Source organism: Actinia tenebrosa, unplaced genomic scaffold (genome assembly GCF_029948245.1).
Source record: "Actinia tenebrosa isolate PJP-AT-01 unplaced genomic scaffold, QUT_ActTen_1.0 PGA_scaffold9__36_contigs__length_13948895, whole genome shotgun sequence".
In the NCBI taxonomy this organism is placed as follows: domain Eukaryota; kingdom Metazoa; phylum Cnidaria; class Anthozoa; order Actiniaria; family Actiniidae; genus Actinia; species Actinia tenebrosa.
Window position 1 is genome coordinate 11047485 of NW_028292586.1, and position 20030 is coordinate 11067514.

The 20030-nt window shown below is 36.1% G+C and overlaps 3 protein-coding genes across 3 annotated transcripts; 1 reads left to right on the forward strand and 2 right to left on the reverse strand.

Moving 5' to 3' along the window:
• Positions 1 to 391: 391 nt before the first annotated feature.
• Positions 392 to 1702, reverse strand: LOC116288739 (uncharacterized). The gene has a single exon (XM_031695566.2). The coding sequence runs from the start codon at positions 1558 to 1560 to the stop codon at positions 826 to 828; it is 735 nt and encodes a 244-aa protein (XP_031551426.2). The 5' UTR covers positions 1561 to 1702; the 3' UTR covers positions 392 to 825.
• Positions 1703 to 2780: 1078 nt separating this feature from the next.
• On the reverse strand, positions 2781 to 10550 carry LOC116288727 (geranylgeranyl transferase type-2 subunit beta). The gene is made up of 10 exons (XM_031695559.2): positions 10428 to 10550; positions 9879 to 9989; positions 8451 to 8648; positions 7635 to 7740; positions 7217 to 7269; positions 6579 to 6689; positions 5515 to 5626; positions 4379 to 4467; positions 3686 to 3760; positions 2781 to 3242 (listed from the first exon to the last, which is right to left on the reverse strand). Exons 1-10 carry the CDS (start codon positions 10428 to 10430, stop codon positions 3102 to 3104), a joined length of 999 nt encoding a protein of 332 aa, XP_031551419.1. The 5' UTR covers positions 10431 to 10550; the 3' UTR covers positions 2781 to 3101.
• A 60-nt stretch (positions 10551 to 10610) lies between these two features.
• LOC116288747 (ubiquitin carboxyl-terminal hydrolase isozyme L5) lies at positions 10611 to 19543 on the forward strand. The gene is made up of 12 exons (XM_031695577.2): positions 10611 to 10691; positions 11428 to 11491; positions 11572 to 11677; positions 11992 to 12117; positions 12348 to 12409; positions 12956 to 13086; positions 14373 to 14436; positions 14936 to 15050; positions 16129 to 16164; positions 16903 to 17037; positions 17678 to 17776; positions 18979 to 19543. The coding sequence occupies exons 1-12, from the start codon at positions 10619 to 10621 to the stop codon at positions 19021 to 19023; spliced, it is 1056 nt and encodes a 351-aa protein (XP_031551437.2). The 5' UTR covers positions 10611 to 10618; the 3' UTR covers positions 19024 to 19543.
• The last annotated feature ends 487 nt before the right edge of the window (positions 19544 to 20030 follow it).

Sequence of the window (20030 nt, forward strand, 5' to 3'; positions counted from 1 at the left end):
TTATTAGTCAACACACTGCAATAACAATATACAAGGCTTTAAAAAATAGTCTAGATATTACAGTTGGACCAATTATATAAAAAATTATTCTGCATTGACCCAAAAAAATAAGGTCAGATTGGCTTTATTGGGCAACACGTACTTGAACAGGTCATGGGATCCTAGCCCCCTAGATGAGCAGTTGCATCAAAATGAACACCAGACACCAGTATTATAATCAAGATTATTAGCAAATACACGTTAAATTGAATAATTCACCAGAACATGAAAAAGTGCATTGTCGATAACGGCTACTGATTAGTTAACTTCTTCGCGGTACGTGTAGACTAGTAAACGGTGATCCAGTTCTCTCATAGTTCTCATGTATCGTAGATATAATGCGCACTACACGTTGTATTCTTCTTCTTCTTTTTTATTATTTGTCTTTTTCGTTATGTCATTTTCAATATTGTTATCATTCCCAATGATGAAGCAATGAGAGGGGTCAAATGAGGTCATTGACGAATTCAACACGGTAAGATTTAACTGTCGTCTCAGAAAGACAAAATACTATAAACAAGTAGTTTATTATCAACTATTTATCATCAGAATCATTCTAATCGTTTTAAGCCTAGTCTGCAGTCTGCATGTGTCCAACACCGCACATTGCTTGAGCTGCCTGTGTTCTCCTTCTGTGGCTTCATCTGACGGAGTCACGAAACAGACGAAACTATTTGGCTATATATATCATTATCTACAATGGTCCAAAGAACAAGAATTCCACTTCCGTCTTTAGTTCTATACGTAAGATATAAATGCCTTGTCTCAATTTGTAAAATTGTTAGATTAAAATAGCGTAAACAAGTAGATCAAAGTAATACCAATCAGAGCCACCACCACCGCTACACAACACACTTGCAACACTCTAAATTCTCCTACTATTTTCTTCCCCAACTGAGTTTCTTTTAAGAAAATGCCGAAATATTCCCCCTTGACATTCAAGTGTGGAAATAACTGGTCTGGGATATTCTTGCCGGTGAACTCACACAATGGTTTCCATCCTTGTTCAACACTGTAGACAAGCAGCTTGTCTGCAGGAACTACAGACTTGACTCGATCGTTGTGCCAGCGATATCGCTTGCGACAGATGTAGGATGACTTTGGACCAGGACTCCCTACGCTTGCTATTCTACCGTTAATAAAAATGAACCAAACGTTTTTTAATGTTGGAAGCAAGCATTTTATCTTTACAAGGAAGGAATTCTTTGCAGTTTCGTCGTGTTTTGTATAACTTCTGATCCAAGCATCTTCTTCTCGTATAGATAGAATAACTTTAGCGTCCGGAAATGCTTCTATAAGTTCCTCAAAGAAGAAATTGCACGGGCCATCGATAACAACGTCTACATCTTTAAACATGGTATAGAAATCGGGTTTCTTACCATGTTTGTACAAATCTAACCACTCGTCCATATAGTACAAGATTTGTTCATCGAAATCGTAGACTTTATAGCCGAGAATTCGCAGTGCACGAGCGATTGATTTGGTTCCCGTCTTGAGCAGACCAGCACAGATCAGTTTCATCTTAGGCAGCCAAAGCAGTGTTCTTGAGGCCTAAATAAGTATTTTCTGTTTCTTATATGTACTTTGAATTGTAACATGATGATAGTTTCACTCCCCGTCATTTATTCGTATCATATATCCGCCATATTTGTTTACATATGAGCCCGCGCAACCAATCATAAATACGTACCACAGGAAGACCAATCAACATATTTATTTTTGTCGAGCCGGCTCCCTTGCTCTTTCTTCCTGTGTAGTACCAGGGTGTAGTACAAATTAAACCATTCCCAGGCTCCGCAGAATGAAAGCTTCAAGTACACAATTGTAGCCCAATAACATTTCATATTTCTAATTTTCCAAGAAATCTGACTCAAAAATCAGACAACAGCTCCACTCTTTGTTTCCTCTTTGCTATGATGGACTTCTTTAATTCGCTACTTCAATTTTTTTAGCAAAATTCTTATTCATAACTTCAGTGTAGACCCTCCATCGTCAGATTTTTGAGCCCGCATTCGAAGCTTTACTATTTTTAATTCCATGCAAAGTTCTAGACAGGGGCGTAGTGATGTCTCGATTATTGGGGGGAAGGGTCAATATAGGATGGGAGGGTTCAATGTACCTTTCACGCCAAATCCACAAAGATCCCTTGGAATTTCATCTTGCAAAGGTCTTGCAAGGCTATAACTAGCAAATTGTTTGTAAACAACACATGCACATACCTTCTAGAATCAGTAACGATAACTATACACGTTATCCATAAAACATAAAACATACGGTACTGTACGTCTTCACAGCGCATCTCTCAATCACACTCGCGGAATCGGACAATTATCTGTCGCGCCAAAAAAAAAAGTTTTTATGGACGCCAATCAAAGTGTTTCCAAAACATTGTCGAAAAAAAAAACTTTCAAAGGCAAGTGCCTAAGGAGAGTCATGGAAAGGCCTTGATGGACGTCCACCTATTTCGTCGAGACGACAAATTGTACGATTTCGCACGTGAGAAGTGTTGTAATAACGCGTCACATGGCGTAATACTATTGACGTGGCTTCTCTTAATCTTCCAGTAATTCATCAATCACGGCACACGACATAGTTACGGCTACAGCAAGATACGGTGCGGCTGCAGTACGACTACAGGTTTTGCCCTATTCGGTTTACCATTCATACGAAAACCGCTGAAAGAAGCACCAAGGAACTTTGGCTTTACAAGAAAACAGCCCTGACCTGGGTACACACGTACATTTTGTAAACATAATGTGTTTAATGGTAACCTAAATATTTATTATAATTTTAATTGGACGACCTTGGTTTACGTATGCCATTTGAGCTGGCCATTCGAAACACATGGTAGACCCGGACCCGCTCGAATTCTTTAATACTCTTTCCGATATCTCTATGAAATAATAAAGCGAAATAACTCCAACTATTGTATAGTGTGATTTATGTGTTTGTTCCAGTTTGGTATCAATTTGAGGTCGTTTGACGTTCCTTAGTTAAGCCAGCCCCCTCCCCCCCATTTAGATTACAGCACTGACAGTGACACCAGTGACACTATATATTTGTCAGTCAAGAAGTTCTGGTTGAGACTTGAGTTTGTTGATAGTCTTCTGAGGTAAGCAGTATACTGGGTTAATTTCTTCGACTTCATTAGATCCCAGCAGTGATAGGCCAGTCAGTCCAAACACAGTATGAAAAGGGTCGACCTAGAACAAAGCCAGGAGATTCTTATTCTATTTTCACTATCTCAATGGTGGGTGGGAGGAGGGGGGAGGGGGAGGGAAGGGGGAGGGGGAGGGAAAGGGGAGGGGGAGGGAAGGGAGGATGGGGAGGGAAGGGGGGAGTGAATAGCTGAACACCGAGGAAACCTGGTGGAGCTCTTTGAAAGAACCACAAAAGCTCATGGGAGTAGCAGAGCAATCACAGGTCATGGGGACTACTGGGATTAGATCCCTAAACTACAGTACTTGATACTTGATAACCAAATAATCTTTTGCGGTTTTATACCAAATTCAAGTTCTGGATATTTATATATACTGCTAAAAATAGTGGAAATATGGCGATATCACATTATTATGTTTTCTAGGAAGACTTGGATCCCTCGACATAATTGATATTATTTTTCAAATAGTCTAGTGCTTTAAATTACCATGTCTCCAGGCCTGTCAGCAAAACCACCAGTTTCATTGTCTTGACAAGCCAAAATATATGTTATCAGCTTTTCCTGAAATAATAAAAAATAAAAATAAAAATTAGAACTTTGTGAAATACGCTTGATTGAGAACGACACTGACACCACATCGTACAAATGTACAATAGATTTCATTACACTCATGAAATCGATATGCATATCAGAGTCAAAGCAATAAGATATAGATATAGTCTAGACACTACAGTATATACATATAGAACATTAATCTGTATTGATCTGAAAATTAAGGTCAGATTGGCTTTATTGGGCAACATCTACTTGCACAGGTTATGGTATCCTAGCCCCCTTAAAATGAGCAGTTGCATCAAAATGAACACCAGACACCAGTATTACTAGTAAGATAGTATTATTCATAGATATTATTAGTAGATATTAGTAAGGAATGAGGGTTTCAGTTCACAATCATAATATATAGGGAAAATGGCATTTAATATAAATGAAATTGCACAATTCACCAGAACTTGTATGACAAAGTGCATTGTGTTGGGTGGCAAGCAAGCTAGAGATTATTTTCTAACGCATTTCCCATACAAATAATAATAATAAAATGTTAGGTATGCATTTAATGTTACTAGTTACTAAATATTGAGATGTCACAGATAAAAGTCTAGTTAATGAATAATTCATTACCTTGTCAATCCAGTGTACTTTACCAATTATTTTTAAAGATGCTAGAACCCACCATGAATAACAGACATCAGGAAGCTTCTCAGGACGACCTGTGCAAATCAGATTACACATTCAACAAATTACAAAGCTAGAAAAAACTGATTTCAAACTGTGAACAAAGAATGAATTGTAGATTTTGACATTTATCCTCAATCAGGTTCTGCCTCAGCCTGACCAATACCAATGATGAACACCTGTAATGAAGGTTAGACAACCTCGGCTCAAGAAAACCCTTCAAATATCATTTATACGGGAAAGATCAAATTAACAAATAGACATCTCAGCCCCGGGGGGTGGGTAATCCCCTATATTCGCTATACGGGTACATGCCGCCAAACAGGGTATGGTTTTCAGCGATTCTACTCTGGAACAGGGTATATAAAATCGCGTTCCCTCTGGAACAGGGTATATGAAATCACACTCTCTCCTCTCTGGAACAGGGTATCTATTTTTGCAATACCTGAACAGAGTGTGGTTTTCAGCAATCTTGCTCTGGAACAGGGTATGAATTTCAGCGATTTTACTCTAGAACAGGGTCAGGGTTCAGATCAGGGCTCAGCGGCACATCTCTACCCTAAACTGGCAAGAGTACCCCCCCGGGAGGAAAGGACACGTGGTCTGAAATGGGAAAACAGTATGCGCAAGCCAAAAAGGTCAATTGGCAGCATGAAAAGGAGGAAAGCAATCCCAGAAGCCTTTGATGTTCCAGGTATTGGTTCCCAGGTACTAATAACAGGGTTCCCAGCCATTTTGAAAATAAAAATTCCCTGATTTTTCACTGACGTTTCCCTGACTAAATAACAGTTTTCATTGACCTTGTTGAGCCGCATGGGCAAGCATGGGCCACATGCCTAACTTTTACCTAGGCCCCACATATTAGACAGGATATCCAACATAATTAAACTGTCCAGCATAAATGATACTAAATACTTCAATATTTTTTTTCATTATTTGAAAATATTTATTAGTCTATTCGACAATTGCAAACAGTATGAGTATCACACAGATACTCATAGTTAACTTTAAACAAAATTCCCTGACTTTTCCCTGACCCCCGGGAACCCTGAATAAGCCAGATGTAATTAAGTTGTACGCACCATTCAGGCCTCCTGAGGGAAGCTGTCTTTCACAAAGCCACCAGCCTAACATATCAACATTAACATGGTGAAGGGCATTTGTTATGGACAAAGCTCCAAGACAACAATAAATCTGCAAACAAATTGGACCAATGATGGCTTTAATTAAGGAAAATATGCATTAATATACAATATAGAATGCCAGTTGGTGTATTAAAAGCAGAATCCACAAATTATTATTAATTAAAAGTGAATAAATGATTGGATGGATATGTACATGGGTGGGCAGGCTGTATGAATGAATTGAAAAAATAATGAAATAATGAATGAATAAACGAATGAAGGAATGAATGGATGAATGATGGATTGAATAAATGAGTACAAAATGAATGGACAAATCAAATATTTTTAATTCAATCAAACCATTGGCAGCTTATAGTAAAGGGCAAACAAATCAGGCAAGCAAACACATTAATGGATAACTGATAATAGAGTGCTAGCTAACTTATTACTAACTTTGTGCTATTGGTTGCCTAAGTCTAATTAGTTAAAGAAATAGGCGAGCCGTGACAGGTAAACTAGTGCACGTGTGCTACTCAAGGGCGTGCATTTTAAAATATTCTTAAACACACTTACAAAAAATGAAACGATATTTTATTGTACATGCTTTTCCGTTGTTTCATTTTACATGTTCGCATTTTCGTATCTATTCAGTTGCATATTGAGATGTTACTCTAGTAAACGCCCGTGCCCTTGTCATGCCTCACTGAATTCCTATGTGTTGTCTAATTAAGCACTAACTATCTCCTATTTCATCCTAACTATTTCATGGGTATATTATTTGCACCCTAGCAAGATAAGATAAGATTAGATAAGATTATTTAATCCATAAAATAATAACTATAAAAAAATGGCAAGGATAAAAAGCATATTTATATGCCAGTCACTTCCTGGTCCACCACCAATATTTCCAAAAAGTGTACAATCATGTTCTCCTGATTTGGAAATGTCAATAATACAGCTTTTTGATACATAAACTAAAATGGTTTATTTCTATTGTGTTGTTTATCATCATGGTAACAAACCTGGCCTGCATGGGATTCAGATCCTGGACGACAACCAAATCCACCATCAAAATTCATACAAGATACGACATATTCTACTGCTTTATCAACATCAATGGCATCTAGGTGATCCTGAAAAATGAATATATAAAGTTAATAACTTTCTAGCTATAGCTATCTACTTTCATTGAATATGATTTAGGAGTGTAAAAATGCATCAAGGAAGTCAGCTTTGCACTAAAAATATAAAACAAGGTACCAAATTAATAAGACAGCTCTTCATGGATGCATTGCCCAAATTATATTTTTTATGCTGTCAAGCTAGACTTCTCCGATCTGCAGTACTCATCCCTTGCTTTGTCTGTTTTTACTTATTTCAATGGGTTACCTGTGGTATTTAGAGACTCCACATTGTTCCCCCTCCTCCCTCCTTTATCATACATGGATCTCAAGCAGCAAAGAAAGAAAATACAGACAAACTTTTGCTTGCTCGTTGAAATTAGATGGTTTCTTTGAAATGTAGAATGTGTATAGACAAACATGGTATATATGAAAGCATGTCTGCACATTTGGTCAACATTTCCAATGCATTCAAGGAGAATTTAACACATCTTGTTTATAACGAGGACAGTAGAAAGTTACAGATAGGCTGTACTTACTAAAATCTGTAAACTAGCTATTGCACAAAATGAAAATCTTGTATCGACCTCACCTAAGAATAAAAAAAGTTCAATGTCACTTCAGTACAGTTGTATAATTTTCCCAGGACTGTTAGAACGGTTCTGCATCTGACTGATACATGTTATACATGTTATAGTCAATTTTGATAAATAATTTTGATCAACAACACTAAAGCGCATTTAGGAATTTTCTTTTTCTTTTCCCCCCCAGATATTAATGTACTAAGATTGAAGAAACACTTTTTCTGACTGGAATTTGTGGTATTTCTTTTATATTTTTATGTCAGCCTCAAGGGCGGATCCAGGAGGGGCAAAGGGGGGCTGAAGCCCCCTCTTCAGCAGAACAAAATGATGCTTTTTTGTATTGTTTTCCATTAAGTAATGAACAGTACTTTACCCCACTTATCTGCATAGAATGATCCATCTGGTTGCTGTAATTTCTTTACATATTCTACAATTTTCTTAACATCAACAGTATCTAAAGCATCATAAAGGACTAAAATCTGCGGAAAATAAGAATATATCCCGATTATTGAACTTCCTTATTTTCAATAGGATAGGAATATTTAAGATTATACCACTACTGGATATTTTTCAACTATAGAGGTTTTGCACCATCATGTGCCCACACCCACAATACAGCTTGGGCTGCCTGTGGTTAGATTGCAGAACAATATCCTTTTGTTCTTGGGAATTAAATCTTTCTTATATAGAACAATTACCATGTTCCTGCCATCCAACATGGCTACAGTGATGTGATGGTGTAAAGAAAGCCCGGGGGGTACTACCACCCCAACTTGGGTAGGGGTGTGCCACCAGGACCTCAAAACCCTGACCCTATCCCAGACCTAAAATTTTGATTTTACATACCCTACCCCAGACTAAAACTAAGAATTGTACACCCTATCCCAGACTAAAAGACGGAAAAGACCGTTTTTCAACAGACTACAATCAATATTTACTAAGGTTTTTATTCGGTTTTTGTGCCGGCAGAAAGTGTAGCCTGTTCGCCAGACAAAAATGACCAAATCGTTAACCCTATCCCAGTCTAAAATGATACCCTATCCCAGACAAAATGTCGAAAAATGATACCCTACCCCAGACCCAAATGCCGAAAAACCATACCCTATAAGGCGGCACATACCCGTATAGCAAATGTAGGGGAGTACCCCCACCCCCCCGGGAAAGAAAGCCGAAACAAAATGAGATGTACCTGAAGAGCACTTAGTGTATAAAGCAGGTGTGGGTCATGGTTAACACTTGCACTAAATCCTCCATTTTCATGGTGACAAGACTTGACAAATTCTAAGACTTCATCTCGGTTCAATTGGTCTAATCTATCCATCAAAGCCATGGCTGTCAAACCCCAGTAAATTCCACTCATTCTCAGGTACTCTGTCATACAGTAGTCCTGAAGCCAAGAAAATCAAAAATGTAAAATATAAAGGGAAATGCCATGTTAAGAAAACTCTGAAAAACCTTGCTATGTCACACTTCAATTTTCAAATTTCAAAATTTTATTTATTTTTTGTTCTGTCCCTTATTTGAAGTACAAATAAATATTATTTATTAAAATTGATAAAAATCGATATTTCATACTTATTTGTAGTAGACATGGAAAGTTCCAATTTGACCAATAACATTTGATTACAATGGGGAATTTGAAAATAACCCAGCATATAGTGTGTCATGTAGTTCTATTATGTAGTGCCTCTCTAAATACCAACCTCATTGCTGAATTAGACCCTGTCCACACAAATCCATTTTTGCATGAAAACGCAACTTTTTCTTTGTGGATTGGCCTTCCATCCACATATATCCAGCAAATATGTTCGCCAAAAATGGAACTTTTTAAAAACACTCTCCAGCTAGAGTGGAAAATTTTTAGAAAACAGTTTATCCGTATTCATGTAGACGGGGGAAAACAGAACTGGAACTAGTCTCAGGCCACGCCATATTTATGATGATTGCATGCTCTATAAAGGCTAATGTGCTCTCGAGTCGTATTTTGCGGATACGTGTGGACGGGTAAAAATGATCTGAAGATGGTACATGTGGACAGGAAAATATTTAAAAATGGATTATGAAGTTTGTGTTTTCATGCAAAAATGGATACGTGTAGGCAAAGTCTTAATTACTCTCTATAAATAAAGTTTTTGAATCTATCTCCAGTATCTAACTCAGTGCATACTGTATAACTGGTAAATCATGGGTCAAAATGGGTCAAAATATGAGAAATTAAAAACAACAACAACAACAACAAAAATAATAATAACAATAATAATAATATTTGTCATATATATATATGTACTGTTTAATAAACGAGCAGGAGTGTTTTATCAGGTATAAAACACGAGGCGTAGCTGAGTGGTTTTAGACCCGATAAGACACGATCTGCGAGTTTATTAAACAGCTTAAAAAACTCCTGATGTATGTTCTCATACTGTACCGAATTCTTTACGAAATGAACCAAGTTTGATAGAGAAAATCCAAGTTAAAGTTTATGCAAATGAAGACGAATCTATATCAGATATAAAACCTCCTTCATGGTCATGATTTCTATTGTGTTTCCTTCATGAATTATTAATGAGTTTTTTAAATATATATATTGATAAAATATTTGTGAACATTCTTCCCTCACATAATCAGTGTCTTTCTTTTTTCCATAACTAAATATGAAGTCTGCATGTTTATCTAAAAGAAGAGTTTTGGGGGCATCTGCAGCTATTGTAACATCTTTTATTTGTGTGCCCTGCAAAAATAATTCAACAGCATTCATTATAATGATTCCTTAAATTTTAATTTTTTTCTAAGTTCTAAGGCTTTATAAGCTCATATCCCTTATTCTTGGTTTGCAATCAATCCCAAGAGAGCACAATAACAAAAGGGATGTCCGCCATGTTGGAAGATATGACAAAAGAATTCATTGAAAAATCTTTTGTCAAATTCTTCCAACATGGCGGCTATGACGTCTATTGCAAACGAAGAATAAGCTTATATCTTTTTATCTTGTTCCATTCCTAGTTTTAAAAAACCACCTCAACCGATAATACAATTAGATGACAATTCTATACATCACTAGCTTGCTATCCAGTAGAACATCTTCCTACTTCCCTTTTAACATCGATGAATTTTATCTCCAATAAAACATAAGAAAAGAGTGTGATAAAATGTAAGATCTGTCTCTTACCATATCAGAATAAGTTTCCACGAATCTTAAAAGGTAATGAATGACCTTCTAGCCAATATTTTAGACCAGACAATTACAATATCAAAAGATGTAGACTGCCTTGTCCGCCATATTTACTATGAGGAATACCGCTGGTTAGATTATCCGGGGCTCTCAATAAGGAGCGCTTTGGGTTGTGGGTAATATTCAAGATGGCGGCTGGAGCAGAGTGGTGTTTGATTGAGAGCGATCCAGGGGTATTTACTGAGCTCATTCGTGGATTTGGTAAGAAAATCATCAACAGGCATCTATGTTTTAATAACATACTATTCATACATATGGTTTCGTTTGAATTACTTCGGTATCTATCGATAAACGTAAAATAAAGAGACTGAGGACATTTGTACATGTACTCAAGACGTACTGTACACGTGCGATGCCTGCTTTTCCTCAATGTATATACGAATATAGGTCTCCTGATAAGTATCGTACTTGTGCCCAGCTAGAAGACTCTGAGACGTTTCCATACGCACCTATTTAAAGGGATTTGCTCGTTATTCCAGCTAGCAATTCGCTGTATTCAAACAAAAATTTTACGATTTTTTCTATTCTTCGTTTGCAATAGACGTCATAGCCGCCATGTTGGAAGAATTTGACAAAAGATTTTTAAATGAATTCTTTTGTTATATCTTCCAACATGGCGGACATCCCTTTCGTTATTGTGCTCTCTTGGGATTGATTGCAAACCAAGAATAGCTTCATCCTTGATGAATCACAGATTGACCACCGACCAACAATGTATTATAACTCGCGCTCTCATTGGTTGAATGAGAACTAATGCCTTCCCATGGTCGTAATCATCATAATCATGATCATCAATATTATTTAATATTAGTTATTGTAATTATGAAAAATTATATAAATCGATTAAATATTGCTTATATTATTTACAAATATTTCTTATTATTTCTTCCTGATTTCTTATGCTCATATGCCTGATATGTGTTGTTGATACATGTAGGATGTACAGGAACTCAAGTAGAAGAGATTTACAGTCTTGATCAAGCATCTTTAGAAAGTCTAAGGTAACTGGACATTCAATGCTTCCCTCCTTACCTTACTGAATTGTTTCATAATTTAACCCTCTTATTTTGTGTAATTGTAGACCTGTACATGGATTGATTTTCTTATTCAAATGGAAGCCTGGTGAAGAATCTGTAGGCACTGTTGTGCAAGATAGCAGAGCACATGGGATTTTCTTCGCAAAACAGGTTTGTATTAGCACAGGAAGCACATACTCTTGATCTGTTATCAGTCATTTTCATCACCATCATGATCATGATCATCGTCATCATCACCATCATCAGCATCATTACCAACACCATCATCAGCATCATCATCATCATCACCATCATTATTTTCGTCATCACTACCATCATCATCATCATCATCATTACCATCATCTTCATTATGATCATGATACAGCATGTTTTGTATATGCAAAAATATTTATGGTACTTATTTCATATTTTTCTGCTCACTTCACCTTCAAGGATTTAAGATTAATTTTTTTTCTTTGCTTCAGGTAATCTCAAATGCATGTGCAACACAAGCCATTCTTAGTGTACTGTTAAATACAAATCATCCTGACTTGGACCTTGGACCAAACCTCACTACATTCAAAGAATTTTCAGCTACTTTTGACAGTGCAGTAAGTAACAAGTGTAATTCCATTATTTTTCACTTTCTGAGACTGTTTTGACTGTTGCAAAACTTTATAGAAATTTCCGAACATCGGACAATATCTGGCAAGAACTGGGACTTGTCTGGTCAAATCTCTACCTTGCTGGTCATTTTGACTAATAACGTTGAGGCAGAACAAGGTATAAAATAAGCTAAAAAATAATTTGCCTGTGACTATATTATTTCTTTTGTTTTTAGTTAAAAGGATTGAGTTTGACCAATTCAGATGTCATGAGAAGTGTACACAATGGCTTTTCAAGGTTAGTAATAATTAAGACACACTGCTACATAGGGAAAAGAAAAAAAAACAAAAAAAAACAAAACAAATAAAACAAAAAAACAAAAAAACAAAACAAAAAATAAAACAAAAAACAAAAAACAAAAAAAAAAAAACAAAAAAAAAACCAAAAAAAAAAAAAAAAAAAGCAAAACAAAAAAGCAAAACAAAAAAACAAAAAAAAACAAAAAAAAACAAAAACAAACAAAGCAAAAAACCAGTCAAAACAAAACAAACAGAAACTAACAAACAAAAGAAACAAAAAGATTTAAACACTGTAGTTTTTTTTAGTTCTGTCAATCTAATTTCTGATATTTTGCTTTTTTTTATATTTCGACACTTTATTAATAAAAAGTTTGGTAATTAAGTGTTGAAATGCCCCCCCCCCCCCCACTACGCCACCACATCGAGGTGAAAAGGTCACCTTCTCTTCTGCAGTTCTATCAGCAATAAAAAGATGACAGGAAACTAAAGTCAGCCCTGTTATTAAAAAAGCTAATTAATTTTCTTTTTTTCTTTGTGTATGAAGGCAGCAGATGTTTGAGTTTGATTCAAAAGTTGCACAAAAGGATGATGATGTTTATCACTTTGTTGCATACGTCCCAATCAATGGCAGACTGTATGAGCTTGATGGACTAAAGGAAGGACCCATAGATCATGGTAATTTAAAATTATCTTCAATACTGACAAAGAATACAGTACATATTTAATGTATCATCAATGCAAAGAAAACTAATTAAGTTTTATAACCATCACTCACCAAGAAGTTAAGGGGATTAATATTAATTAATGATCAATCTTTATTCAGGAGTGCAGTTTTCATATGACTGTGAAAAGTTCACGGCATGAACACGGTCGTGACACAGCAAGGGATACGCCAGATCAATCACATTGCACGAGAATTTACTCCCCATCCAATCAAATACCCGGAACATGGCATAAACACGGCACTGACACAGTCAGGCCAAGGTCACAGCAATGCAAGAACAATCATATTGTGTGTGAAAAAAATCAGCCAATTAAAATTCTAAAAAGCATCATGGTCACGGCATATGTCATGCTTAAAGCACTAAGCTTTTCACAGTCATACGAAAACTGCTTGAATACCTACAGTAAGTCACAAGCATGTTTTACATTAAGGTCCTGAGGGATCTTCTCAACATGCACTACCACTCATTTACTAAACTCATGATCACATGCTGATTTTTATGGAGGGAGAATATATGCAGAACCTGGATGAAAACCCTTGTGGTGTGAATGACACATCAAACCAACTCAACTAAAAAAATGAGATTTACATGTAGCCGAGAATGCAGTATAACCAAACCAGGCATTGAACTAGAGCGCATGCAATAAAACCATGAAATAAAAACTGTCAAAGTTCACACTCTGAAAAATAGTTTGCTGTAGCTTTTTAGTAACTATAGGTAATAGTTGCTTTCACTAAGCCAGAACTTTCATTACACAAATTTAAATACACAAGAGATCATTTTAGCCAGGTGGGGTGTGGTGTGCAAAATGTAGGTGAGATCTATACAGAGTCTTTTTTGTAATGAATGTTCTTGTTGATTGATAGCAGCTATTAGTTGATAAATAGGTCTTATTATTTTTAGTTTTCTTTTTTGTAATGAATGTTCTGGTTGAGTGATATAGCAACTATTTAGTCACTAAATAGCTATATCATTGTCAATATCAACATTGTTTTTATTTCTCATGGTTTTACTGTATGTGCTCTGTATGACATCAAATATTATTGTATCACATGAAACTAATTAACCATCTTAATGTATAGCAAGTCGGAGAACATCCAGACATTTCAAATCTAATTGCTAGGTAGGGATGTTGGCAAACTGCCATTGTCTCAGTTCTGCAGTTTGCTGACATCTGTAGTACTGACAATAATTACTAAGAAGTCCTTATTTATAATCTTGGATAATTATTTTTAGGTGCTTGTAACCATGACAATTGGCTGAGTGCCTGCAAACCCATCATTGAGGCCAGAATGCAAAAGTAAGGTACCATGCAGACATTACCATACTCATTGCCTAATAGTAATGTGTTATTAGTATCTCATGTTAGTTATTTTTGTTACCAGTGAAAAACTAAAAAATGTCCATTTTCTCTTGAAGTTTGTAAAACGTTTGTAAATGCTTTTCAATCACATGCACAGATATTGTACAATTTGCTGTTGTTATAACAAATGAGGTTTTGGTTAGGTGGACCTTAATCAAAGTGTTTCCATGGCATTGTTGAAAAATGCAAAGCTTTGAAGCCATGTACATGCCTAACGAAACCTGCTTTGTAATGAGTGAGCAAATTGTACAACAGCATGATTTTTGAGCATGTTATTGAAAAGTGCTGTATTTTGAGAGCAGCATGATTTTGAGCATGTTATTGGAAAACGCTGTTAAAAAGCAAGACCCCTACCCCTACAGTTACAGCAGATACTTGTAATGAATGCTTGGACCCAATAATTCTCTTAATCAATGTTTGTTTCATTGATAAGCAGATATTCATCAGAAGAGATAAGGTTTAACTTAATGGCCATAATATCAGACAGGAAGATGACATTCCTTAAGCAAATGGATACTCTGAACATGAAAAAACAGCACTTGTTGGAAAAAGTAGGTTGGAACTCATGTGCAGCCAGATTTGCGTTCAATGACGATACATGTATTAATTAATAGATAATTACTGAGGTGAATTATCTAGTATTATATCGAAGTGATTATCTAGTATGATCATTGCTCTTATCAAAATCCAATTGTTTTCTTTCTAGCTTGTTTATCATAGAAACAAAGCCAATAATGAATGAACTAATATAAATATGTCTGATTTTCCTCTATGCATTCGTTGGGATAATGCGGACTGAAAACAATGGATTTTGATAAGATCAGTAATTATACTGCAACTACAGTTTAGCTGTTTTCAAGGGGTTATTGTTTAAAGGAAGGGAAGATTAATTGCACTAAAATAATTGCTATATAATTATAGTAGATAGAACACTGTTAGTCAAGCCTTTAATGAATGCATGTAAACTGGGTGGCATGGGTGGCGTACGCTGCTAATGTGGCATCTTTCACCACTGTGAGTCCAAAGGGTCGGGTTGCTGGTTCAAGCCCTGTGGTTGCCACATGAATTGAGTTTGTTTGATGTATTGTTCTCTCCTGTGCCGCAAGGGTTTTTCTCCAGGTTCTCAGGTTTTCCTCCCTCTTTAATTAAAAATTCAACATGTGAGTCGAGCGTTGTGTGCATATCATAGTAATGGTAGTGAGTGTGAGTGAAAGCAGGTCCTTATATCGGTGAAAGCTGCCAGAATAATCAGCCTGCTCTAAGAAATAAAATATTATTATCATGATCATGATCATCACAATCATCATCATCATCATCATTATTAGTATTATTGGAAACGTCTGGTCAGAATTGGATTTTTTCTGGTCATATCTTTGTCTTGCTCATCATTTTTGCAAGTAAAGTTGAGCCAGACACAGGTACTGTAGCGTTATGAATGAGCTAAAAATAATTTAGCCCATCATCCATGCTGACATGAACTGGCTGGCCATTTATTAAACCTCACAGAGTATTAATGTAAATTTCAGTTTTCTTTATCTGGTGGAAAAATTGAAATTTCTTTTTCAATTTCTGTTTCAAATATATTTCTTGTACATTACTTAATTGTTATTTATTTTTTGCTCTTTAAAGATTGAAGAATTGAAGTCATCATCTTCCAATCCAGAGGTTGGTTTCTCAGACAGTTGGGCCTATCTTACTGTATCTGCTTCTTATAATATCTAGGAGATGATAAAGAAATATAGTATTGGTTTCAAAGTCTGGACTTGTTCAGCAGATGTGCTGTCTTTTTTTTAATGTGGTCAATATACAGCTGTAATTAATAGTAATATAATAGTGATATTATTATTTTATATTATTAGTAATAGGTTTTACCTCATATACCTGTATTAGGTCACAGCAAGGGCGCTAGGGCAAAAATTGGTGGATTTTTAGCCATTAGACTCTATTATATTCGTGTTTTTTTTAGCCGTTAGGAACTGTTTAAACTGTTACTTATATCTGTTCTGTTATGTGCTGGCTTGATTTTTTCAGTTTTCCTGTCTACGTACCCCAAATATACTGCTGTGACCAACAGTTTATCCTATACCTGCCTCGTGACCGCTTACGTAAGCGTATGCGTCGGTTAATAAGTTAATAAGTTAATCCAAATCCCCTAAATAACCAAGAATTTGCTGCATTATATTATTTTGTATTTTCATTCAGCTTCATATCTATTAATTTTATTAATCAAATTATTTTTGCTATTTCTTTTGAGATTAAGACTGTGTTACAGTTTTACAAAATATCATTCTATGCATTTTGGTAGCAAACACCTTAGAGTATAGTATTTATTATTATTATGATGATGAATGGTGGAAAATAATTACCCGGACTTATTAGATGTATTGTCTCTGTTAATTGTAGGGAGGTGAAGCGATGGAAACAGATCAAAGTGCATCAGTAAAAGAATGTGAAGACATAATCCATACAATAAATGCAGAGATCACAAGGTTACGAAGTCTTGTCGCTGCTGAGGATGATAAGATGCTGAGATACAAGGTTTTTATCATTTGTATTATATATATTTTAACTGAAACCATATTAATGATGATGATTTGTGATTTACTGTATACACTCAAAGAATCGTTGTCGGGTTCAGAAACATAGAATATAGAAGGTGAGACCGAAATGGCACTTGGGAAGTACGTTAATTAGATGCATGCTGTGACCGGTGACCCATGGCATCATCCACTGTCTTTAATACGCATAAGGCATTCTAAACTGACTGCATGGATGGCGCAAATGAATAAATTATAATATAATTATGGCATTTCCCATGTGCCATTTCGGTCTCAGCTTCTATGTTCTATTTCTGAACCCGACAACAATTCTTCAATTGAGTGTATAGCACACTTTCTTTATGGATAATCAAAGGTGCTTTACATTGAGTTACAGGTGGCTGTTTCTAAGGGGAGAAAGCATTGCGTGACGACACTGAAAGCGGCTGTGGGGGAGACTAGTCTGTTTCAGGGTAGCAATAAAATTTAAAGGTTATTTAAAATGTTCCCTGAGTATTCCAATTGCCTTCTCTGGTGGGGGTATTGATCTTTTCCCAAACCAACACAAAATCAGTATACCATGATAAAAAATATTTTATTTACAGTGATTTGTATTTTGTTATTCGTTTTCAATTTCAAAGGTAGAAAATATTAGAAGAAAGCACAACTATCTGCCACTCATAATGGAACTTCTCAATATTCTTGCTAATAATGGAAAGCTTGTTTCAATGGTAGAAAAGGTATGAATAAAATATAAAATAATATGGAACGTCATTGAGGATTACATGGTAGGATGTGAATTATTGTTTGTGAAAATATATATGACCCTTTCCCAAGTGGAATTATTTTTTACGTGGCCCCCTGCGGAAAAAAAGAGGAAAAAAATGTCTTTTTGTTAATCATATTTTTTGCTAATTATTTTTGTGATGCCATATTTTTTAATGTGGGCCCCCTAAATCCCACCAGCCCCCCATAATGGTAAAAAAATGAGCCATCCCTTCTAGTATATTAGTGTAAATTTTCTGTAATTGCTGTGTAAGTTATTCTGTCTGACACTTGAAAAACATGCAAATCACTAAGTTACTGGTTGTTGTTCTGAAAAGTAACTGTACTGCACTGATATTTGCAATACCCTGTTACTAATTGACCTGTTTCACATGGTGGCCAATTAACAGGATAAACAATAATTTTCTCCTCGCAAAGCTATATCTAGGTCATTTGATATTTTTCTCTTATTCTCTCTATTTCATTACACACGCTGAATGCATAATTTATTACTACTATACTATATGGGAATAAGCAAGCTGTCCAAACCCTGGTTTGTAGAAGTTTTTTAGCCTGTGAAGAAGCATTGAATTAACAGAGCCACTGGAAACCCCGGGGGGGGGGGGGGGGGGTACTCCCCTTTATTTGCTATACGGGTATGTGCCGCCCTATAGGGTATGGTATTTCGGCTTTTGGGTCTGGGGTAGGGTATCATTTTTTGACATTTTGTCTACGATATGGTATCATTTTAGTCTGGGATAGGGTTACGATTTGGTCATTTTTGTCTGGCGAATAGGCTATGCTTTCTGCTGACACAAAAACAATAAAAATGTTGGTAAATATTGATTGCAATTGATTGTAAAACTGTATATTTCGGATCCGTCTTTTAGTCTGAGATAGAGTGTACAATTATTAGTTTTAGTCTGTGGTAGGGTATGTAAAATCAAAATTTTAGGTCTGGGATAGGGTCAGGGTTTTGAGGTCCTGGTGGCACACCCCTACCCAAGTTGGGGTGGTAGTACCCCCCCCCCCCCCCCCACCCGAACTGGAAACCAGGGTAGATTTGGGCTAAGGCACCTAGATCATGCTATCTGCTAATATAGTATAAGTATTGTATATGGATACGGATATTTAATTCTAAAAATATTTAAACGAAATATTTCTTTTGAAATTCTAGGAAAAAGAACTTCAAAAAGAGAAGAAGGCTCAAAATGCAAAATGATTTGATCACCAGGAAAAGAAAAAAATCTATTTAAAAGAATGGCATACACACGCGCATTAGAAAATGGAGCGGCATGCTGTTGTTCAGCCATTAGGAGAGCTACATTTAGTGGCACATTAATTGAAAAGAACATTCAAGTTATAACTTTTTCATTCCCATGACAAATTAAATTTTATATTGGTGCAAAGACTAACCCTCCTCGAGATTTGCTTCAATGTCTTGCACTAATGTTTCAGTACGAGGCGATATACTATATTAAATGTATTTTTTCTCCTGTCTTGAATCACTGAGCATTATGCATGAAGCCTCTTATTAAATATTTGTGTGACAAGCGAAGCATATCTCAGAAGTCATCATTATCCTGTATGCACATACTGTAGGGCTGAATATCTCAGAAGTGGCCATGGGCTTTATTGTATCAGTACATTGGTACTGTTTCAAGAAACATAAAATCTGAAAATCAGTTGCACATGTATTACCATAGATGAACTGGAACTGCAATAATTATTGGAGAATACTGTAGGGACTTTGACTAGTTCTTTTTTTTAGAGTGAGGGGAAATTTGTAGAAATGACAAAACACACCCTCTTCCCATCAAATGCCCATGTGTGCAGTACTCTGGAAGCTGGGTCGAGCCAGCTTAATGGAGGGCACCATAAACTGACATAGCCTGCCTAGTGGCCCTTTCGTTGGCTGGCCAACCAAGTGGGAGTGGGGAAGAGCCTTCTCTCCCAGGCCACCCCTCTCAAAGGGCAACTATTCAGGTTAATGCTGTCACTGCAACACTAGAGGTAAAGTAGAGAGCACCTGAGAGATTGTTGTCTTGGTAACATAATAGGAAGCCACCAGGAACTACAGGAAGCCCATACAAGTTTGAGAACTGATTGTAATTTAACAAAGGAAAAATAACAGCTAATATTTACTCACATGAAGTGTTGTTTACAGTACATCGTCCTTGTGTTTTATTAGTTTTGGATTTAGCCATCTTAGCAGGATTTGAAAACCTA